This window comes from Pezoporus flaviventris, unplaced genomic scaffold (assembly GCF_033815535.1).
Source record: "Pezoporus flaviventris isolate CSIRO_AGI_PZ_B2104156 unplaced genomic scaffold, CSIRO_AGI_Pfla_v1 ptg000002l, whole genome shotgun sequence".
Lineage (NCBI taxonomy): Eukaryota > Metazoa > Chordata > Aves > Psittaciformes > Psittacidae > Pezoporus > Pezoporus flaviventris.
This window is the reverse complement of record NW_026892550.1, coordinates 68226816-68244236: the sequence shown is the minus strand read 5'-3', so window position 1 is coordinate 68244236 and position 17421 is coordinate 68226816. Positions and strand designations below refer to the sequence as shown.

The following is a 17421-nucleotide window of genomic DNA, read 5'->3' as shown; positions in this document are numbered from 1 at the left end:
ATCTAGTTTAGGTGCCTGGAATACCTTATGACAACGAACAGAATAGCAGAACACATGGAAAGTAGAGACAACAAAAACAATGAGCAATTGCTACTCCTTCATTTTTTCTATGCCAGCAAGAGCTGCCATTGTCCTTCAACTGCTTTATCATTTAAGAATCATTTCCTATTTTTGTTACGCTACTAGCCTTTTCTGGATCTTACATATACCTTACACTGAGATATTAAGAGATGACCACAGCTGCAGGCAGCATTCAAGATGCAATTGCGTTTTGGACTTGAACACAATATATTCCTTACCCCATCTCCTAATAATTGCTAACATCCTTGTTGCTTTTTTGACTGTTGCTAAGAGTTGTTTTCAGACACTTCCTACATCTAAAATACCTGTTCTGAGTGGTAACAGTTAATTGCAAGACCATCACAGAGTAGGCAAAATGAAAGCTCCCTCTTGCCCACATGCATTATTTTGTTTTTAATACCAATGTCAGATGAAATTCAGATACTCAAGATCATGAGATCTTTCTGCAGATTTCTGCAGTTTAATTTAGTTTTCACTACCCTAAGTAGCTTGACATCAGCAGTTAACACTTGCCCCAACACTGAATCTCATTTAATTTATAAATATGCTGAACATCTCTAATCTGAGCACATCTAGGAAATACAGCTGTTCGACCAAAATAAAAAATATCTGACTATTTACTGACTTTATTTCCTATTTTTCAGTTTGTTAGTTCAAGAAAGGTCATGCTTCTTTATCCCATGACATCTTTACACCTATTGGTTATTTTTGGATAAGAGTATGGATTACCATACGCCTATCCTTTGGATAGGACAAATGGATTACCTTTATGTTAACATCATCTGTTTCATCTCTTTCCATGAGTTCACGTATTTTACTCTCTCTCCTCTCCATATCAACTCTTTCCAATTTTATGATTTTAAGCATTCAGTGATTTTTTTTAGGTACCTACTACTGATGTTGTAATAGCAGATTAAAAGCCTGTAACCGCAAAATCCTCAGCAAAACTGCTTCAAAAGCTCATAACTGTATTTGCCTGAGATTTTTTTTTAGACAGCTACCTCCCAATAACTCTAAAGAATCTATCTTTACAGAATAGAGAATTTTGAAATGACATAATACACAAGGTTTCTCTCAGACTGTTATTTTGCTTTTATTAACAGGACAGCTACTTGCAAGATACAGTTCCGTAGTAATCTGCAATATACTACACAACATTGGTAAGGGCTCAACTGGAATATTTTACTGTTTCCAGCACCACAGTTCAAGAAAGACGAGACAATTGGAAAGAATTTAAAGGTGAGCTATGAGAATGATCAGATATGTTAAAAAAAAGGTCAAAGAACATTTAAAGACTTCACTGGCTTTGAACAGAATACAAAAGTGGGGAAAGGGAATAGATGGCAATAGAGAAGTTTCAATAACAGAGGTACCATGACAAAGAATGTAATAATCTTTCCTTCATACCTACACTATTTCACACCAAAGAAATTTGGCCAGTATTTTAACAAGAATATTTTAACAGGAGGTCACATCTGAGGAAAAAGGGTTCCAGTGACAAAGACGGAAGACAGTAGACTACCTACAGTAGGTCAGGATTTCACCTTGATTTTTTTACAGTATTCAAAGTTTTTGTTAATCCTGAGAAGTCCTAGCCTAAATCTTGGAGACTAAGGTGTCTCATAATCCAAGTATATGGATGAAGCACTGGTAGATGATCATTGCTCAGAAAAACATTTGAAAAGTTTGACAACAGACACTGAAGCCAGCAGTGCCAAACAATCAGTAAACATGTGGCAGAGAATAGCCTGTATAAAAGGTAATAATTAAATTTTTCCTTTCTGGAGATGGCTTTGGATGTGTGTAACTGAAGTGTACTCACCACATACTCAGATTATGAGTGTAACCTGACTTCTTGAAGAAAGAGCTAACATAATATTAAGAGCTAACCTCTCAACCAGGCTGACCAGCTGTTTGGAATTAAGGAAAAAAAGAGCTGTTACTACTTGATTTTTGACTCCTCCCCAGAAAAGTGCAATTCTGAAAGGCACGACTTCTTTTTCAACAAGGTATATATGAAGGACTTTTTGCTTTTCTTTTATACTTTGAGGCTCTAGTAGAACCCCTCCCCCATAATTTACTAGGTCATTTTTCAGAAGTTTTACTTACCAACTCTTTCTTTTCATTGGCTATGCGCAGTTGCTGAGTCAACCGCTGAAAACCAGTCAGCTGATCCTAAAAAGAGAATTCAGAGCTTGCTATAATTATTATCATCATAAAGAGTGTATAATTATAGAGTTTCATAGTCAACTAAAAACATTTCCCCAAAATGTATACACACTGCAGGAAATTCAATATGCCTTTGTAGATTTTAATTAGATTGCTTTTATCTGTTGACGTAGTAACCTGGATAATTAGATGTGCTACTGAAATATGTATCCAAGTTTCACTCAGTTATAAATTACCTCCTTCCAATACTCATACATACTTATTCCCAAAATATGAAAACATAAGCAGTGCCTTTAAAGTGCCACATAGACCATGATGCTATTATATGTATTTTTGCTAAGCACAGTAGCAGACCCACCCCTCAATTAAAAACAGCAAAAAAAAATCATTATTTCCAACCCTGCAATTCAAACACATCTACATGCACATGACTATCTTGTGCACATATACATATATACACAGTAAGACTCCATGTCCTCTGCAAGTTCCTGCCCATATATTTGAAATAAAGAATTTTCCAGTCATAACAGTGCATTTAGCTGATGAATCAGTGACCACATCTAACCATGCACCTTTAGGTAACTATTATGGAAAAATGGAAAATAACTAACAGTACTGGTAGGCACCTCCCTCCTTCAATTTGACTACACACACACCCATCATCTCTACAGTATAGAAAGATTCCAAGATTAACAAGAACAAATTAAAATTACTTTATGCTTTTGCATTTCAACCATGTGAATCCCTGTTTCAGTCAGGTATTCCTGGTACTTCTGCTGGAGTTGATCATGCTCCTGTACTACAGTCTGCCAAAGCTCTACTGCTTGCTCCTTTGCCTGTTACAGAAAAACAGTTTGTATGAAATATTTCATTATAGCACATTTTTACCCTCATCTATCATTCTCTAAAGAGAGGTCTTAACCTCTGTTTTTACTCTACTACAAAAATTTGAACAAAGTATTTCATTAATTTCCTGGTCTGGTTGACTTCCAGATGAAGTCAACTATGAGAAAACACAGACACAAATTAATTCTAAAAACCCTCATATTAATCTAGGAAAGAAGTTCCTTCAGGTCTTTCAGCTGAGAGTACAAACACTTATTTAGCTACAGAACACCAGAACGCCTCAAAAGAGTGTCAAGGAACTCTGAACAACTTAATTCTGAACCAATAAATAAATCAGCTTCCTCTAATCTGCAAAAGCACAACAAGAGAAGTAAAACATTTGTACTGTTTTATCTCACACACTTGAGTTTCCAGTTTTAGTTGCTCTTGAAGGTTTTTCACTATATAATCATCTGCAAGAATATCAGTTCCTAGAGACACAAAAGGAAAGGCGTCCAGTTGCTTCTCAATAGCCTCTTTCAACTCTGCATGCAGCCTGAAATTCAAATAACTTAGTTCAGCAAAGTATTTCTATAACAAGGATTTTTTTAACAACTGAAGTACACTATACCTTCAATCTGTACATACTGTTTACTTCTAAGTCATATTTAAATTTATTTTTATGTTCTATAAACATAATGGGCAGTTTGAAATAGTTTACCATCTAGTTCTTTTAGATACATAGTTAAATCTCCCGAACATGGTGCTGTAATCTATAGTAAGCACTTAAAGGCACTAACATTGAGCCACTGAACCTGTATGAAATCTTCAACTGTTAAGTAGGTTCAAAAGACTTCAAGGTCCTAGAGAAAAAGCTTTTCAATGTTTAGAAATCAAGAAAAGCAGAAGTGCAGTTATTTACCTTTCATTTTCTCGAGTGACTTGTTCAAGATTTTGTCTCATCCCTCTCACTTGTACCTAACATAAAAACAGGGAAGAGTAAGCACTCATTCAGTTGACACAAACTTTGTTAATTCTTTCAGGAAAGTCATAGGATGCTACTTAAACTAAAGAGCTGCTAAGTCCTGTATATTCCAGGTCTTGTTATATCTAAAGCATTCAAAAGCTATTATGAGCTATTAAACTTAACTTTAGGAGTTCTTATGGCTCTTACAGATTGATTCTTTATTAACTCAAGCTCTTTTAGAGATACAGTGGATAACTCTCATCTTTCATGCAGTAAGTATTTGAGAAAACAGTTTAAAAATTAACTGAGGACAAACTTCAGTTACACGAGTTGAATGGATTGTTTTGTTAACTAGTGCAACAAAACCATAGTGCTTCTATTGCCTTTGGAAATCAGCCAAGCTTCAAGACTGTGTTTGCATAATCCTTATGATAGACAAATTTAACAAATTAAGTGCATTAAATCAAAACCGGAGGATCCCTTCTGCATGTAGATCACAAGTAAAAATTGCTTTCTGGTTGCCACAGGTTTTAAATATTAAACATATCATTACTTTGCTTTTCAGTGATCATATGAAGCATTAAAAAGTTTATTTTTTCTGTGGCTGAAAGGTGGACAGTCCCCCTCTACCACAGTCTCCATGATAATCAACATTTAAAGAATTATTAGAATCTAAAGAATTATTAAGAATGAAGAAGGCTGGGTGCATCTACATTTGCAGGACTGAGCTGGACTACACGGCCAAAATCAGACCTGTAAGGTAAGAGAGAAACAGCTGCCTCACCTGAATGTCACCTGGGGAAATACCTGCAACCACATCAGAATATCTAGAGATACAAAGCACGTATGTTTTATTTTACAAAACTTCTCCAAACAGTAATCTGTGCAATTTGGACAATCTCCCAACCTTTTAGTTGAAAGCTCTCCATTCATCCATTTTAAGCAGACTGTAGTCCAGCAAGTTTTTGAAGTGTGGCGAAGGCAGACTTTCCTTTACTGACAAAAACTAATAGCCTAGACATCAATACTATAAAATACTAAAAATTTACAGTCTGAAATGTTAGGAACATCCATACCCGATAAAGCTGCTGCTGTTTTCTCATTTCTTCCAACTGTTCATAATACTCCTTCATCAGAGTTGACAAGCTAAAAAGTTGAAAAACATGCTAAGTTTTGTAAATGATGAAACATTGCTCTGATAATTAATGAGTTTTGAAGAATTCTTCATCTAAAGAACAGTCACTTTTCTTTCTAAGCTTGACATTCACCAGAATCAAATGAACAAATATAATTACTATTTTTAATGTATGATCATCAACAGCATATTTCTTCTATAACAGAACTTAGAACATGTAACATTGTAAACTAGCAGTAAGAGAGCATCAGTATTTCATACACAGAATCCCAAATGATGGAAAAGTAGACTGCTACTGCTTTCACATACAACAGTAAAGCAGCCTATAAGACAACGCAAAATAAGGTAGTTTCACTAATATCTTTTTTTCCTTTTTTTAAATTGAGAGTAATTACCTGAAAATTCTGCATTAAAGGGATAATACCTTAAAAGCTAACAAGAAACAATAAGTTATTTTTGTAACAGGAATGACAATAATTATTAAACAATTTACTAATAGGCAACTCTTAGTTGAAGACTGTCAAATAAGCACTTTTAAAAACAGCCACGTGACCTCAACAGACAGCAGTTACCTGTGTCACCTAGACCAGTACAATCCTAGCTGCACTTCTATTTATCCTCTTAAAATTTAGATTAGAGAATTCCTCCATTCATATCTCATCCTTTATTTTACAGATTGCAGAAGAAAAGTCATGTATTTAGTTCACTGAATGAGCAGAACAGTATCTAAAAACAACTACTACAGGAACACTTTTACAGATATATAGACAAGTTCAGAGCTGTGAATATATTCACATAAGACCAGGTTCACCTGGCTAAATGTTTAAATGCACATGATGATTTCTTTAAGTACTTCGTAGTATTCCCACTTCTCACTTGCAATCAGTTACCTTTCGTCCATCATCCTGGATCCTGACATGACACCACCACCGGGGGCATTTTTCTGTAATGGTATACTTTACATGTTAGTAATTGCACATGACTGCATGTAGTTTTAAATTTTTATATGCAACCCAAAGCTGTTGTTTTGTCTGTACTGTAATAATACACAATATCCCACATGACTGCTTTCAGGTTTACGCTCAAAAATACTTAGGTGGCCGAATTTGAAAAAAAAAAAAAATCAACTTTTTATTTTTTTCCTGGAGATGCTCTGATATAAAGCATAACTGGATCTGAGGGGGAATCATCTCACTCTTCAAAGAGCAATCAGAGGTTTGTGTAAGTACTAACTTCATTTCCATGCACCTCAGCATCAGCAAAGGCTGATATGCTAGCTTCTGTTCAGACCTTCAGACAGGTTGACGGTTCCCAGCACAAAAAATTCTCTTAACAAGAGACCAATCTCTTAGAAAAAAACATTAAGTCTGTGAGTGTCTACTAAAGGAGAAATCACATGTTCTCTCAAGGATATGTTCTCCTGCATATGACAAACTTTTGAAAATGCACTAAATACACCAGAATTTCACTGTTATGATAGTTTTATTCTATTGTTTATGCTTGGAAAAACAACAAGCAGCACTAGGGTTGTAGGATGGACCCAATGCAAGGCCAGGCCACTCTGTAGCAGGCTGTAGTCTATGTATAGAAAGATGTTTGTTGCAAAACTTCATTATGAAAAAAAAAAACCTTACTACTTCCTTCCCCAAGTTCACATACCTGGTCAGAAGTAGATCTCAAAATCTCATCTATTTCATGTAGCATACTTAGCCTTTGATCTGAAAGATACAAAGTTTGAGAATAAGAGCTATAACATGGGACATTATCTACATAAACCTGTCAGCCAAAAACGTTTAACAGCGTAGTGCTTTGAAGGCACACAATGTGTCCCGACACGACAAGTGTCAGGAGCGGGAGGGCAGCCCGAGATGCTGACCGCTAGCAGAGATCCCACCTGACTCCCCCCACTGTTGAGCTCAGTAGCCACGTTTCCTGTGGGAAACTTCATCGCCGCTCAATCAGCTCGAAGAAAGCCTGCTCGAAAAATACCGGAGAAACACCAGTTATTTCGCACGTTCAGCTCACCGTCGGATAAAGAAGACGGAATCAATAACTTCCAGACAACGAAGACGCACTTCCCTCAACCATCAGTTCCCACTTCTCTCGCTAAATAAAGCCCCAGCTGTAGCTAGGAGAGCCTCCACACACCTTCCCATCAGCCCGGAGCAGCAACCGCGCCAGTACCGCCACCACCGCCTGAGAAGAAAAGAACTCTGGGCACCCACCGGCCCTAACTGCCCAGGCGCGCCTCAGCAGCCATTAACCCCGCCTCACGCCGCGCTCACAGACCGCCGGAACGCCGAGCCCCGCTCTCAGCGGCGGCCTCAGCCGCGACCAGCCGTCTCCCACGGCGGGAGGCGGGATGGCTGTGTGTGTGTGTGCGCGCGCGCGCATCCACGCATGCGCGCTGGAGCGCTGTGGCGGCCACTGACTGAGGACGTAGTGGCTGGAGGTGGGTCGGAGGGAGGTGGGTGGGTGGGTGTCTGCGGGGGGTAAGAAGTGCCTTGCTGAACGCATCGGGGGGAAGTTGACGTCGGAGAAGGGTGCTCCGAGACCGGAGACACCTTGAAGCCCTCTGGGAGCTTATGCCTATGCCTGAAAGCGAAGTCTTAAATACGCTAAAAGCTACTGTCTCTGCTCGGTTTCCGACTTTCCTCCTGTTCTCTTGGAGCAATTAAGAAAAACATTAGGGTAATGACTTCTTGCTTGTCCTCTTACTTACTGGCGTGGGTGGGGTCTGGAACGGAAGACGTAAATCCGTTCGGTAGGGAGAGATACGAAGTGGTGGCCGCGGCGAGCTGCCGCAGATTTCTCCTTGCTGCGGGGGTCTGAGCATACCAGCTAGGTGTTCTCGGCATGTGTATCTTGAGGCAATGCAGTATGACTGCGAAGTGACTGAGAAAGTACTTGCTGTAAAACTGTTGAGCGTTTGCATGTCTTTACAGCGTATTAGCAACTGGTAGAGGTGTAATGTTTAACGGAGGGTTACCTCTTGTTTTGCTTTTCCGCTATTTCTATGTGTTGCTGGTTTTATTATAATTAAAAAGCATGCTAGTAACCAGCTTAGCTAAATCTGTGCAATGTAATAAACTTAGAAGTTGCACCAAAGGCTACTAATGTGGAAAATTTTGTATTTTCTGTCCTGTAAATTGAGCAACAGATGCTAATTAATGTTTTGCAGTTTCCCATAATTGATTTTTGATTGTTTTAAATTCCATGCTCTTCTTTTCAAGAGTAATAGTGGTTTGCAGCAGCAGGCTAAGTCTTCAGTATGTTCATTTAGGTATACTGTGAATTGTCCCTGCAGGAGTTAGTTGCTTTTTTTTTTTTTAACCAAAAAAAGTCGTCTATTGTATGGGTACAAATAGGGATGTGCATGTGTGATGCATCTCGTGTCTTGTCTTTGTTTTAGGCACTGCAGTTACAGTAGTGTCTAAAATAGCTTAGCAAGTTATATTATTTCGTTGCCTTTTTCTTTCTTTTTTTTTTTCCTATTAAACTTGCTATTTTGTGACTTTTCCGGAGACAACCTGTCGAATGTTATGCCTAAAGGCAAGCTTCACATTGCTTATTTCAGGAAGGAATTGCTATAGCTAGTCATGTAATTCTCGTGGTTTAAGCCCAGCCAGTAACTCAAAACCACGTAGCCGCTTGCACGCTCCCCCCGGCTCTTGGAGGGATGGGGAGGAGAATTGAAAGAATGTAACTCCCACAGGTTGTTACATTGTGGGACAATGTAACAACTCCAGTTACTAAGGTATAACACAAACCGCTGCTGCTGCCACCAATAATCATAATGATAAGGGAAATAACAAGGGAAGAGAATATGACAGCTCACCACCAGCCAACTGATACCCAGCCTGACCCAAGCAGTGATCTAACCCTTCTGGGTAACTGCCCCCAGTTTATATAGTGGGCATGAAGTGCTGTGGTATGGAATACCTCTTTGGCTAGTTTGGGTCAGGTGTCCTGTCTCTGCTTCCTCCTGGCTTTCCCTCCTCCCTGGCAGAACATGAGACTGAGAAAGTCCTTGGTCAGAGTAAACATTACTGAGCAGTAACTGAAAACATTGGTGTTATCAGTGCTGTTCCCAGGCTCAAAGTCAAAACCACAGTACTTCACCAGCTACTAAGGAGAAAAATGACCGCTACTGCAGAACCCAGGACACTCTGTATTTTAAGATCTTTCCAGCCTGCTTTTATTAGAAAGCTACTAAAATCTGGTAGTTCTTTCAAATAGGTGTTTCAGGCGTTTGCCTTGACCAGTGAAAGCAAATAGTTAAATATATTAGCACAAATTGAAACTGAATGATAGAAGGGAATGTTCACTTCTAAGTGCATGTTAATTTAATAATGTAGTATAAAATGGGTTCATAACACTTCGTTAATTTGTTTACATGCACCCATCTTGTCTTAAACTTTATTCTTTTCAGTAAGTAATCCTCCTTATGAAATTCTGTTTTGTTCCTTTTCATGGCAAGTGCACAAGGCACATGTATTCAATTTACAGGAATTCTGTTCATTCAGAAAACATTAGGAAGGGCCTTACCATCTGTGGAGAGTTCATGCTTATGCTGATCCGTGTTTGTAGCTTAAAAACACAGCTCTTGCCTACATTTTCTGTGGACTAATATTTTCTAAATCATTTTAAGGCTAAGTAGCCCATTGAGTATGTTTCAGCAGCTGTTTTATGTTGTGAAAGGGACTGTTTTTTTAACGTATTGGTCTTTTATTTGGTGGTATACATTGTGATTATTGCAGAAGAGCTGTCACTGTACTTGATTGGAATACCTGACTAATTATCTCTTTTTGTTTTAAACTGTGGTGATCTAGCTTTGCCTGTTTGAGTTAGTATTAATACTGGACTGTGAGCCCTTTTCTGCTGGCTTAAGAATGCTGTTAGGATGCTGTGTCTTCCCGTGCTTTGTACAATGACTGCTTTCTCTCAACTTGTGCAGCTGAGCTTCCAGAAACTCACCTGCTACTTGAGTTGGAGCAAACATTAATGATGGTAAGGTCTTTCATAGTTTCTAGGGCTATTCCAGGTCTCTTGCATAAAGCACATCTAATGCTTGTCTGGCTTATGAAGTTAAAATGCTGATATAAGAATTTAATTAGTTTTCAGTTTATTTAAATGGAGCCTTGTCAAAGTGGTATTCCAATATTTAACTTTCCTTTTTTAATAGACTTCCTAAGGTATCCAATGATTAAATCTATTGTTTTAAATTTTCTCTAATCTGTCACACTTCTTTGGTCTCATCATTATCTCCTTGATTGTGAGTGTATCTACTTATGTCTTTGGACTTAGGTCAGTAAAATAGCTAGAAAGGAGATCTGGTGCTTTTCAGGATGACCTATCAGTAAAGAGAAGCTGGCTGGTATGTCTGTAGCAGAGTGTATGAAACAGTTAATGTGCAGTTGTAAGAGCAAGGCTATGGCATATAGAGAAGTGTGCTATGTGTAGTTACATTCTGTCTTGTGCTACACGTTGATAATACTTGCAGAATGTGGTAAGCTACACTTACTTTTCTGTGAGTCCCAAGGAAGTAGGTAGTGAGGCAGAGATTAAATGATCCAATTTAGTGTTTCCCACTGTTGTTACAACTTAAGTACTGAGCTAGCATCTTTCTGATCACAGAACTTTTATAATTCTCTGCTGGGCTGTGTACTGCCAGTTCACTTCTTGTATGGCTAGATGTGTAAGGGAACAAATCAAGTATTGCTTTTGTGGATAAAAAATAACCATCAATATGGAATGAACTCATAATACTAAAGTGAAGAGGAGTATGGCTTCAGGGGCTTTAAAATTGTTTGGAAACTGGGCTCTACTGGTTCTTTTGCTTATTAAATAGACTAAGGCTATTCCTAAGGTTTGTACATTTCAAAGTGGCAACACCTGTTGGAGTGCAGTATTCTCTGTTCTCGCTCCTCTGCAAACATTCAATGTGTTTAATATGAGCTTGCAGCTTTGCTTGAAATCCTTTAGTTTGGCTGGTTTGCAATGACTGTGAAGGAAAGCTTTAGCTGTTTCATTGCGTTGTATCTCATTCATGAAAGGCCTTTCTCAGTCTGTTTTTCTCATGACACCAAATCATCTAAGGTCCTGTAGTGGAGTCTGTGTTTTCTTGATATTTTTTATGGCTTTGGAAGGTGTTTATTTAGGTACATACTTGAAATACCTTAATCACCTTCGGTAAGAGTCGGGATGATTTGTTACCATGCAAGTGTGAGAACCTATGAAAAGCATTCATGTAACTGCTTATTTAAGTTGCTTTGAAAAGTGAAACTGTTTCAGTTCTTTTAATATCTAAAAACGTGATTTGGTGATTGACTTTGTACAAAAGTGTGCTTTTTTTCCTGGCCAACCAAACAGTGCAGTTGGTGCTGAAATGGAATTGAAAATGATCATTGACAGAACCTTCCTTTCTCATTTATGTAGTGTATGAAGATGGAATTTACAATTAAACACACATGGGATGGTTTACCTGTGAGCCATGAGCCAGCAACAATTTGGCTGAAGTCAAACAATGTGGGACTGCTAGTGGAAGTTAGCGCTCCCTTCTTTAATGACCCTCCAGCGCCACTTGGAGAGCCGGGGAAACCTTTCAGTAGACTGTGGGACTATGAGGGTAAGCGTAACTGTTCTGCAGTTGTATCTAATTTGGGTAGACAGTAATATTCCTCTGTAGGTCTTTATTTAAGAGTCTGTGATGGTTTTTCTTTTTTTTTTTTTTTAACTGATCTAATGGTTGTGAGTGTATGACATCTAGTTCAGTTTCCTTGGTCACAGTACTGCTTGTACTGAAATGTAAAGTAAAAACTTACTATGCTGTTGTATCCAGAGCAGTCCAGGAAAGAGTTTAGTTGCAATCACTGCCTTCTCCTTAAGCAGCTCTTTAAGTAACTACAAGCCTCATGCTATATTCAGCTGAAAACTACCCCAAACTGTATAAATAGCAGTGCTCTTTTTTTAGTCAATGAAATGATTTTCATCACTAGCACTGCTGACCATATGGTGAGTGGCTGTTTTATAGTACTGCAACAATAGAAATTACTGGGAAAAGAAGCAAATATGTTATGTCACTCAGTGGCTGGGAAGAAATGGAGTCCAATGAGCTGGATTGATTTCAAGAATGATGAGGCTGACTCTCCCTAGTCAAGGAAGAGTGTTTAGTCAAGTGCCTAGTGTAGGCAATCAAAGTTAGTTTCTGAGTTACTGATATAATTTGTGGAATAACAGGGGCTTAACATTTGAATATCAAAATAATTTTGTGTAGTATATGTATATATAAATGCCTTTGCAATTGATAAGTAGAAGTGAAATCCTAAAGATGGGTTCTGCTTTTGCTTTAAGAAGTAGAGAATCTATGTCTATTTTAATTGGTTTTCCACAGTCTTATTTGAGGACTGGGAGAGTGTGAAATAAATAGATAGCAGCTTATAAAATATGATTCAAGACTGTTCCCAAATGGAATGGGGAATATTCTTATAGTAATGCTGTTTTCCTTGTTGCTTCCTGTCAATACTGTCACTTTCACCTGCTTTGAATAATGCAAAAATTTGTTTCTAGCTGTTCTCTACTTCCTAATTATTGAACTGTTCTGATTAAAGCCCTACTAAAAGAGTGTTAGCACCTCTCTGATATGATTATACTAAGTAGGCTTATGTAAAAACAAAATAATCATAATTCTAACTGAAGCTTTCTAATAATGTCATTGCTGTTGCGAAACACCATTATAATTCCACTTTGTGTTCCTGAAAGGTGGTTCAACATGGCTTTCAGGTACACCTGGAACAGTAATCACTTGTCTCAGTGCTTTCTTAACTATTTCTGAGGTTTAGCAGTCTTATTTATGAGGTGTGTGGTCTGCTGTGAGTATAACTTTCTCTTTTATTTTTTATTTTTATTTTTATCCTCAGGCTACCAGCAAAAACAAGACTTCCGCACTTAAGTACCCTTCCTGGAGTGCATGCCATATGTTTGATTAGGATCAGTTTATCTTGGTCAGCTTTGTTCACAGCAAGCATACTGGATGAAATAGCTGTGTGGTGATGCTTTTCTTATTTTATGGAGAGCTAACATGAGTTAGTAGGCCATATATTTCTGCAACATTGAGATGAGTGTTTTGAAAGTTGAAAGTGGTAAAGTAAGTAGATTACTACAGTGCTTTTTAAAGCACTTTATGATGATAAGCATTAGAAATAAAAGCTCTTGAAGTTACAGTTACAGCTCAGCATTTCAAATAGTTAGGAAGCTGTCAGTAGCGTGTACACAGCTAGTCAAGGTCTGGCATGGCATAGGCCAGAAATCATGAAACTAGAATTGTTTTAGGGGGATAATGAAAGTCTCAGGGTATTACAAAATAGTTAATATAAAATACTGCAGTGTGTTTTGGTGTTTTTTTTTTTTTTTTTTAGTTGTAGAAGCATTTTTCCTGAATGACAGAACTGAACAATACTTAGAAGTTGAAGTTTGTCTGTGAGTACAGCACTCTGAAAGTTGCATATGTTATTTGCATTTTGAGTTCTAGTGCTTGTAAGGTATGTGTATGAGGAAATTATTTATTATATGAGCAAATTGTTCCAACATGGGGAGTGTACGTATTTGTTGCAGAGCAGTGCACTAATAATTGTGCAACTGGCATAATTTGAAGAAAATGGTGCTCTGATTTTTTTGACAGCCATGGGCAGCACTTGTTGCTGCTTTCTGGCAGAAGAGCAGTATGGAAAGTAAGTGGTCAAGTACATTCATAATGTACAGAAAACCTAGTTACATTTAGGTACCTGTTGCCCGATTAGAAGATGGAATTACCTCTCTTTATTTTTCCTGTCTTTAACAGGAAGAACTTTCTTTAGAGTTTGAGGTGACCAGAATGAAAACCAAATGGCAGGGTAAAGTTCATCTTCCTTGGAATTATTTTCCACCATGCATTAATAATTTCAATGCATTTGCAATTCATGGCTCAGGAGAAGAAAGAAAATATGAAGCGCTTTATCCGGTACCTCAACGTGAACTACAGGAAGGACAGAAACCAGATTAGTAAGCATAAAATTAGCTTTTCTGTAATATATTTACACTATTTCTGGAATACTTAAAGCTAATCTGGCTTTCTTTGAGTGCTGCTATTATTTTAATTACACTGCTTAGCCATGGATCCATTGGCACTGTGCTTTCTATAAAGCACTGTGGCAGATAGCTGTAATTAGTGCTTCATTTCTGTATTATCATCCCTTAGATGCATAGAAAATGATGCGTTCAACACTGTGGGCATCTGTTTTATCACCTTTCTCAGTTAAATCACAGAGAGCTTGTTCTGCTTTTTCCTTTCCTCCACACCTCTCTGATTTAATGTTCATTTTACCAGGTACACTTCCAGGAGACCACTTTTGCTTCTCCCCTACTGTTCTAAGCAACCTTACCTCTACAGATGGCTCCATATTGGGAAAAATTTGAAAAGGCAGACTAAACTGAAAAATATAATAAAAGGATATCCAGTATCAATAGGAAAACTAGGATATCTTGATTTTTAAATTTTGCTTTAGGCTTACTTATTTTCTTTGACTGTAAGGCTGATATGATTTGATAAAAACTGGTACTTCTGGGCATTTTGTGTAAATGAACTAGCTTTAGTGGGTACATCGTAGTTCTTAATGCAAACTTGTTACTCAAAATACATTGGCAGCCAGGTAAGGTAAATTTTAGGTAAGTTGCCCTTTTTGTCTTTATTTAAGATAAACTTTGCTTCTGCAACTTTTTATTTTAAAAATTTTAAGCTGTTGCTAATAACTTCCCTTTCTTAGTGTTTGTAAGAAAGAAATACTATTTATTTTTCTGTGGTAAGCTGGCTGTAATATTTTCCTGTTCTTTCTATAGCACCCCTTTCAAAGAAACCCTTGACTTTTCAGACATTGATAGAAGATGCAATTATGTGAAGAGGTTGCTCCTTGCTACTTTCATTGCTCTTAGTTTGTCTTTACTTTTAGAAATCTCTTCCGAATAAGAGAATTCCATTTACCTTTTAAAATGATGAGTTTAGTGTCAGATGTTCCGTCTACTGTTTGTCAGTTGATTATTAATTAGCAGTTGGCTTCAGGTCTTCATTCTGTTGTTTCTGTGTGGTAGCTTAAAGGAGAAATTCTTAGCAAGAACTGATTCATAATGCTTAAAAGAAAATAAAACTTTTAGAGGGAAAAAATGTTCTCTAGCTTCGTTATCCAGTCTTCCTCTTTTTCTGTAAGGGAAAAATATCCCTGTGATACAACTTTTCAAATGGTTAGGAGTTGCAGATTTTTATTCTATTGGAGTGCAGGTAAGTCGTAAAGCAGGATATCACTGTGCGCTTGCTCTGACTGCAGTTCCAGGCAACATGAGCTGAGGGAGTTTAAAAGGTGAGCGCTTTAGCTTCACTTTATGCTGTGTAATGCTTGTTTGTAGCTGAGAATTTTGCCCTGTGTTTTTCCAGTATAAGATTTTCAGAAACATGGTAGTGTGTTTTATTTATAAACTTAAGTTTTGGAAAATCAACATGTGGAATGCTGGTTATGTTTCTGTCCAGGAAAACCTGAAAATAGGGATGAGTTAAACCTATTGAGGATATTGTATCTTAAGACACATACTACAAGAATCACAACTTTTTTTTATTTTGCTTTTCTTTGCAGTCATCGTCTAGAATTTTTTGAAGATTTGAACTTGAAAGGACTAATGGGAGAAGATTGGAAGCGGCCTGAATCAGATATTTTGAAATCTCTCAATAATTAAATGGATCAAGGCATAAATTTTTATAGCATTAAGGTTGTATGAAGCTGTATGGAAGCAACTTCATTCTGAGCAGAGTCTGTAAATATCAGATTCCTAAGGCATTTCTTGACATCAAAATCATTGATCAGTCTTAAAATCAACTGCAAAGTATCTGAATGTACATACTATGCAACAGCTGTGCTTCAGTTCATCTAGGTATGGAGTTTTTCGTATGTGGTGAATCTGCTCCTACCAATGAAGGGGAGAAGTGCTAAAAAGAAGTGCTGAAATTACAGCTGTGGTTTTGTGAGAGATCTAGCCTGAGAAGGCCAATATCTGGCTTGGAATCCTTCAGTTTCTTCTAGTTAGTCCATTTCTGCTGTATTTTCTTGTTTGTCATTCTGTTGAATGAGTCTTATGTGCCTGATTTTTTTTTTTTTTTTTTTTTTTTGATTGCAATCAGGAGAAAGAATACGTCTTCTGGGAACAGAAAAGAATGTTGCTATCATGGCATTTGTGGCCCAGTACTTGCATTGCAAAGTGCTGTGGAGGTATTGCACTACTCTCTCTTACACCTTACTATGCAAGTTTTTCCTTGCATGGTATTGAAGAGAAACTTAATCTGTGTTAGTTTACTATCAGACTTCTCTCCTTCAAATTCAATGTGGAATTTCTAATGATATTTATGTATGGACAGTAGATCTACAAAAGATTTCATGTATTCCAGGAAAAGTGTCTGGGACAAATAATGTTTAGTATAACCTTTTGATGTACCTACAAAAGCTCATTTGTTCCAAGACCTTGTCACATCACCTTAAGGATTTAGCTCAGACATAGGAGAATTTTGTATGCGTGCCAACTGATGTTAGAAATACTCTAATTTTAAATGCTTACATTTTCTATGTGCAGGCATGAATATTTTTAACAGTAGTGAATACTGTTAGATGGCAACATCTAATTGTAAGTTCTCACAATTTACAAGTGATACGTCATTTTTTTGTCTAGCATAGTATGTGATCCTTGACTGTGGCTGCTAACTTGATCCTATATAAATTAACTTGGGAAGCTTGCCCACTAACTAGATCTTACATCTGAAAAATAGGTGACTTTATAATCTAACTTCTTTGGTTTATTTCAGAATGAGGATTCAGACCAAGACATGGTCCTCAGTCACCTCCTAGAAAAAGGATTTCCTACATCTTGTTGAAATGTCATTATCAGAGGCTAAAAGGTCATGTTCTCTAGTTTTGTGAGGTTTGTTTTGTGACTCTGGGAGGATACAGCTCAGTTATAACTGAGGGAGTTATAACCCTGAGGATGTGGTGTTGGTTCGCATCCTCTTGTGTTGCAATTTCTTCTGAACAATTTAAAATCCTACAGCTTTTCTAGAAGGGACTGATGTTCTTGTAGTCTGACATCCCACTCAAAGCAGGGCTATTGTTGAAGCTAGGTGAGATCACTCGGGGCCTTACTGAGTAACTTGAATAACTCCAAAAAATGGAGCTTC

At 37.5% G+C, this 17421-nt stretch overlaps 2 protein-coding genes across 3 annotated transcripts in view; one reads left to right on the top strand and one right to left on the bottom strand.

Annotated features, from left to right (window-relative positions):
* SCLT1 (sodium channel and clathrin linker 1) overlaps positions 1-7417 on the bottom strand; it is a 33332-nt gene extending 25915 nt beyond the window's left edge. The window contains exons 1-9 of the mRNA XM_061442535.1: positions 7399-7417; positions 7072-7197; positions 6837-6895; positions 6068-6120; positions 5119-5188; positions 3998-4053; positions 3499-3631; positions 2964-3086; positions 2191-2256 (exon numbers count right to left, since the gene is read on the bottom strand). Of these exons, the coding sequence (XP_061298519.1) occupies positions 2191-2256; positions 2964-3086; positions 3499-3631; positions 3998-4053; positions 5119-5188; positions 6068-6120; positions 6837-6881 (546 nt within the window). The 5' untranslated portion in view covers positions 6882-6895; positions 7072-7197; positions 7399-7417. The remainder of the gene's footprint in view (positions 1-2190; positions 2257-2963; positions 3087-3498; positions 3632-3997; positions 4054-5118; positions 5189-6067; positions 6121-6836; positions 6896-7071; positions 7198-7398) is intronic.
* Positions 7418-7712: 295 nt separating this feature from the next.
* Positions 7713-17210, top strand: CUNH4orf33 (chromosome unknown C4orf33 homolog). Of its 2 annotated transcripts, XM_061442454.1 has the most exons (5): positions 11610-11805; positions 13595-13655; positions 13858-13906; positions 14017-14216; positions 15836-17210. In XM_061442454.1, exons 1-5 carry the CDS (start codon positions 11619-11621, stop codon positions 15933-15935), a joined length of 597 nt encoding a protein of 198 aa, XP_061298438.1. In that variant the 5' UTR covers positions 11610-11618; the 3' UTR covers positions 15936-17210. The 2 variants fall into 2 exon arrangements, 1 of the variants encoding a protein (XP_061298438.1); XR_009741415.1 differs by lacking the exon at positions 15836-17210 and adding an exon at positions 7713-7868 and having other exon boundaries at positions 11616-11805; positions 13595-14159.
* Positions 17211-17421: the final 211 nt, after the last annotated feature.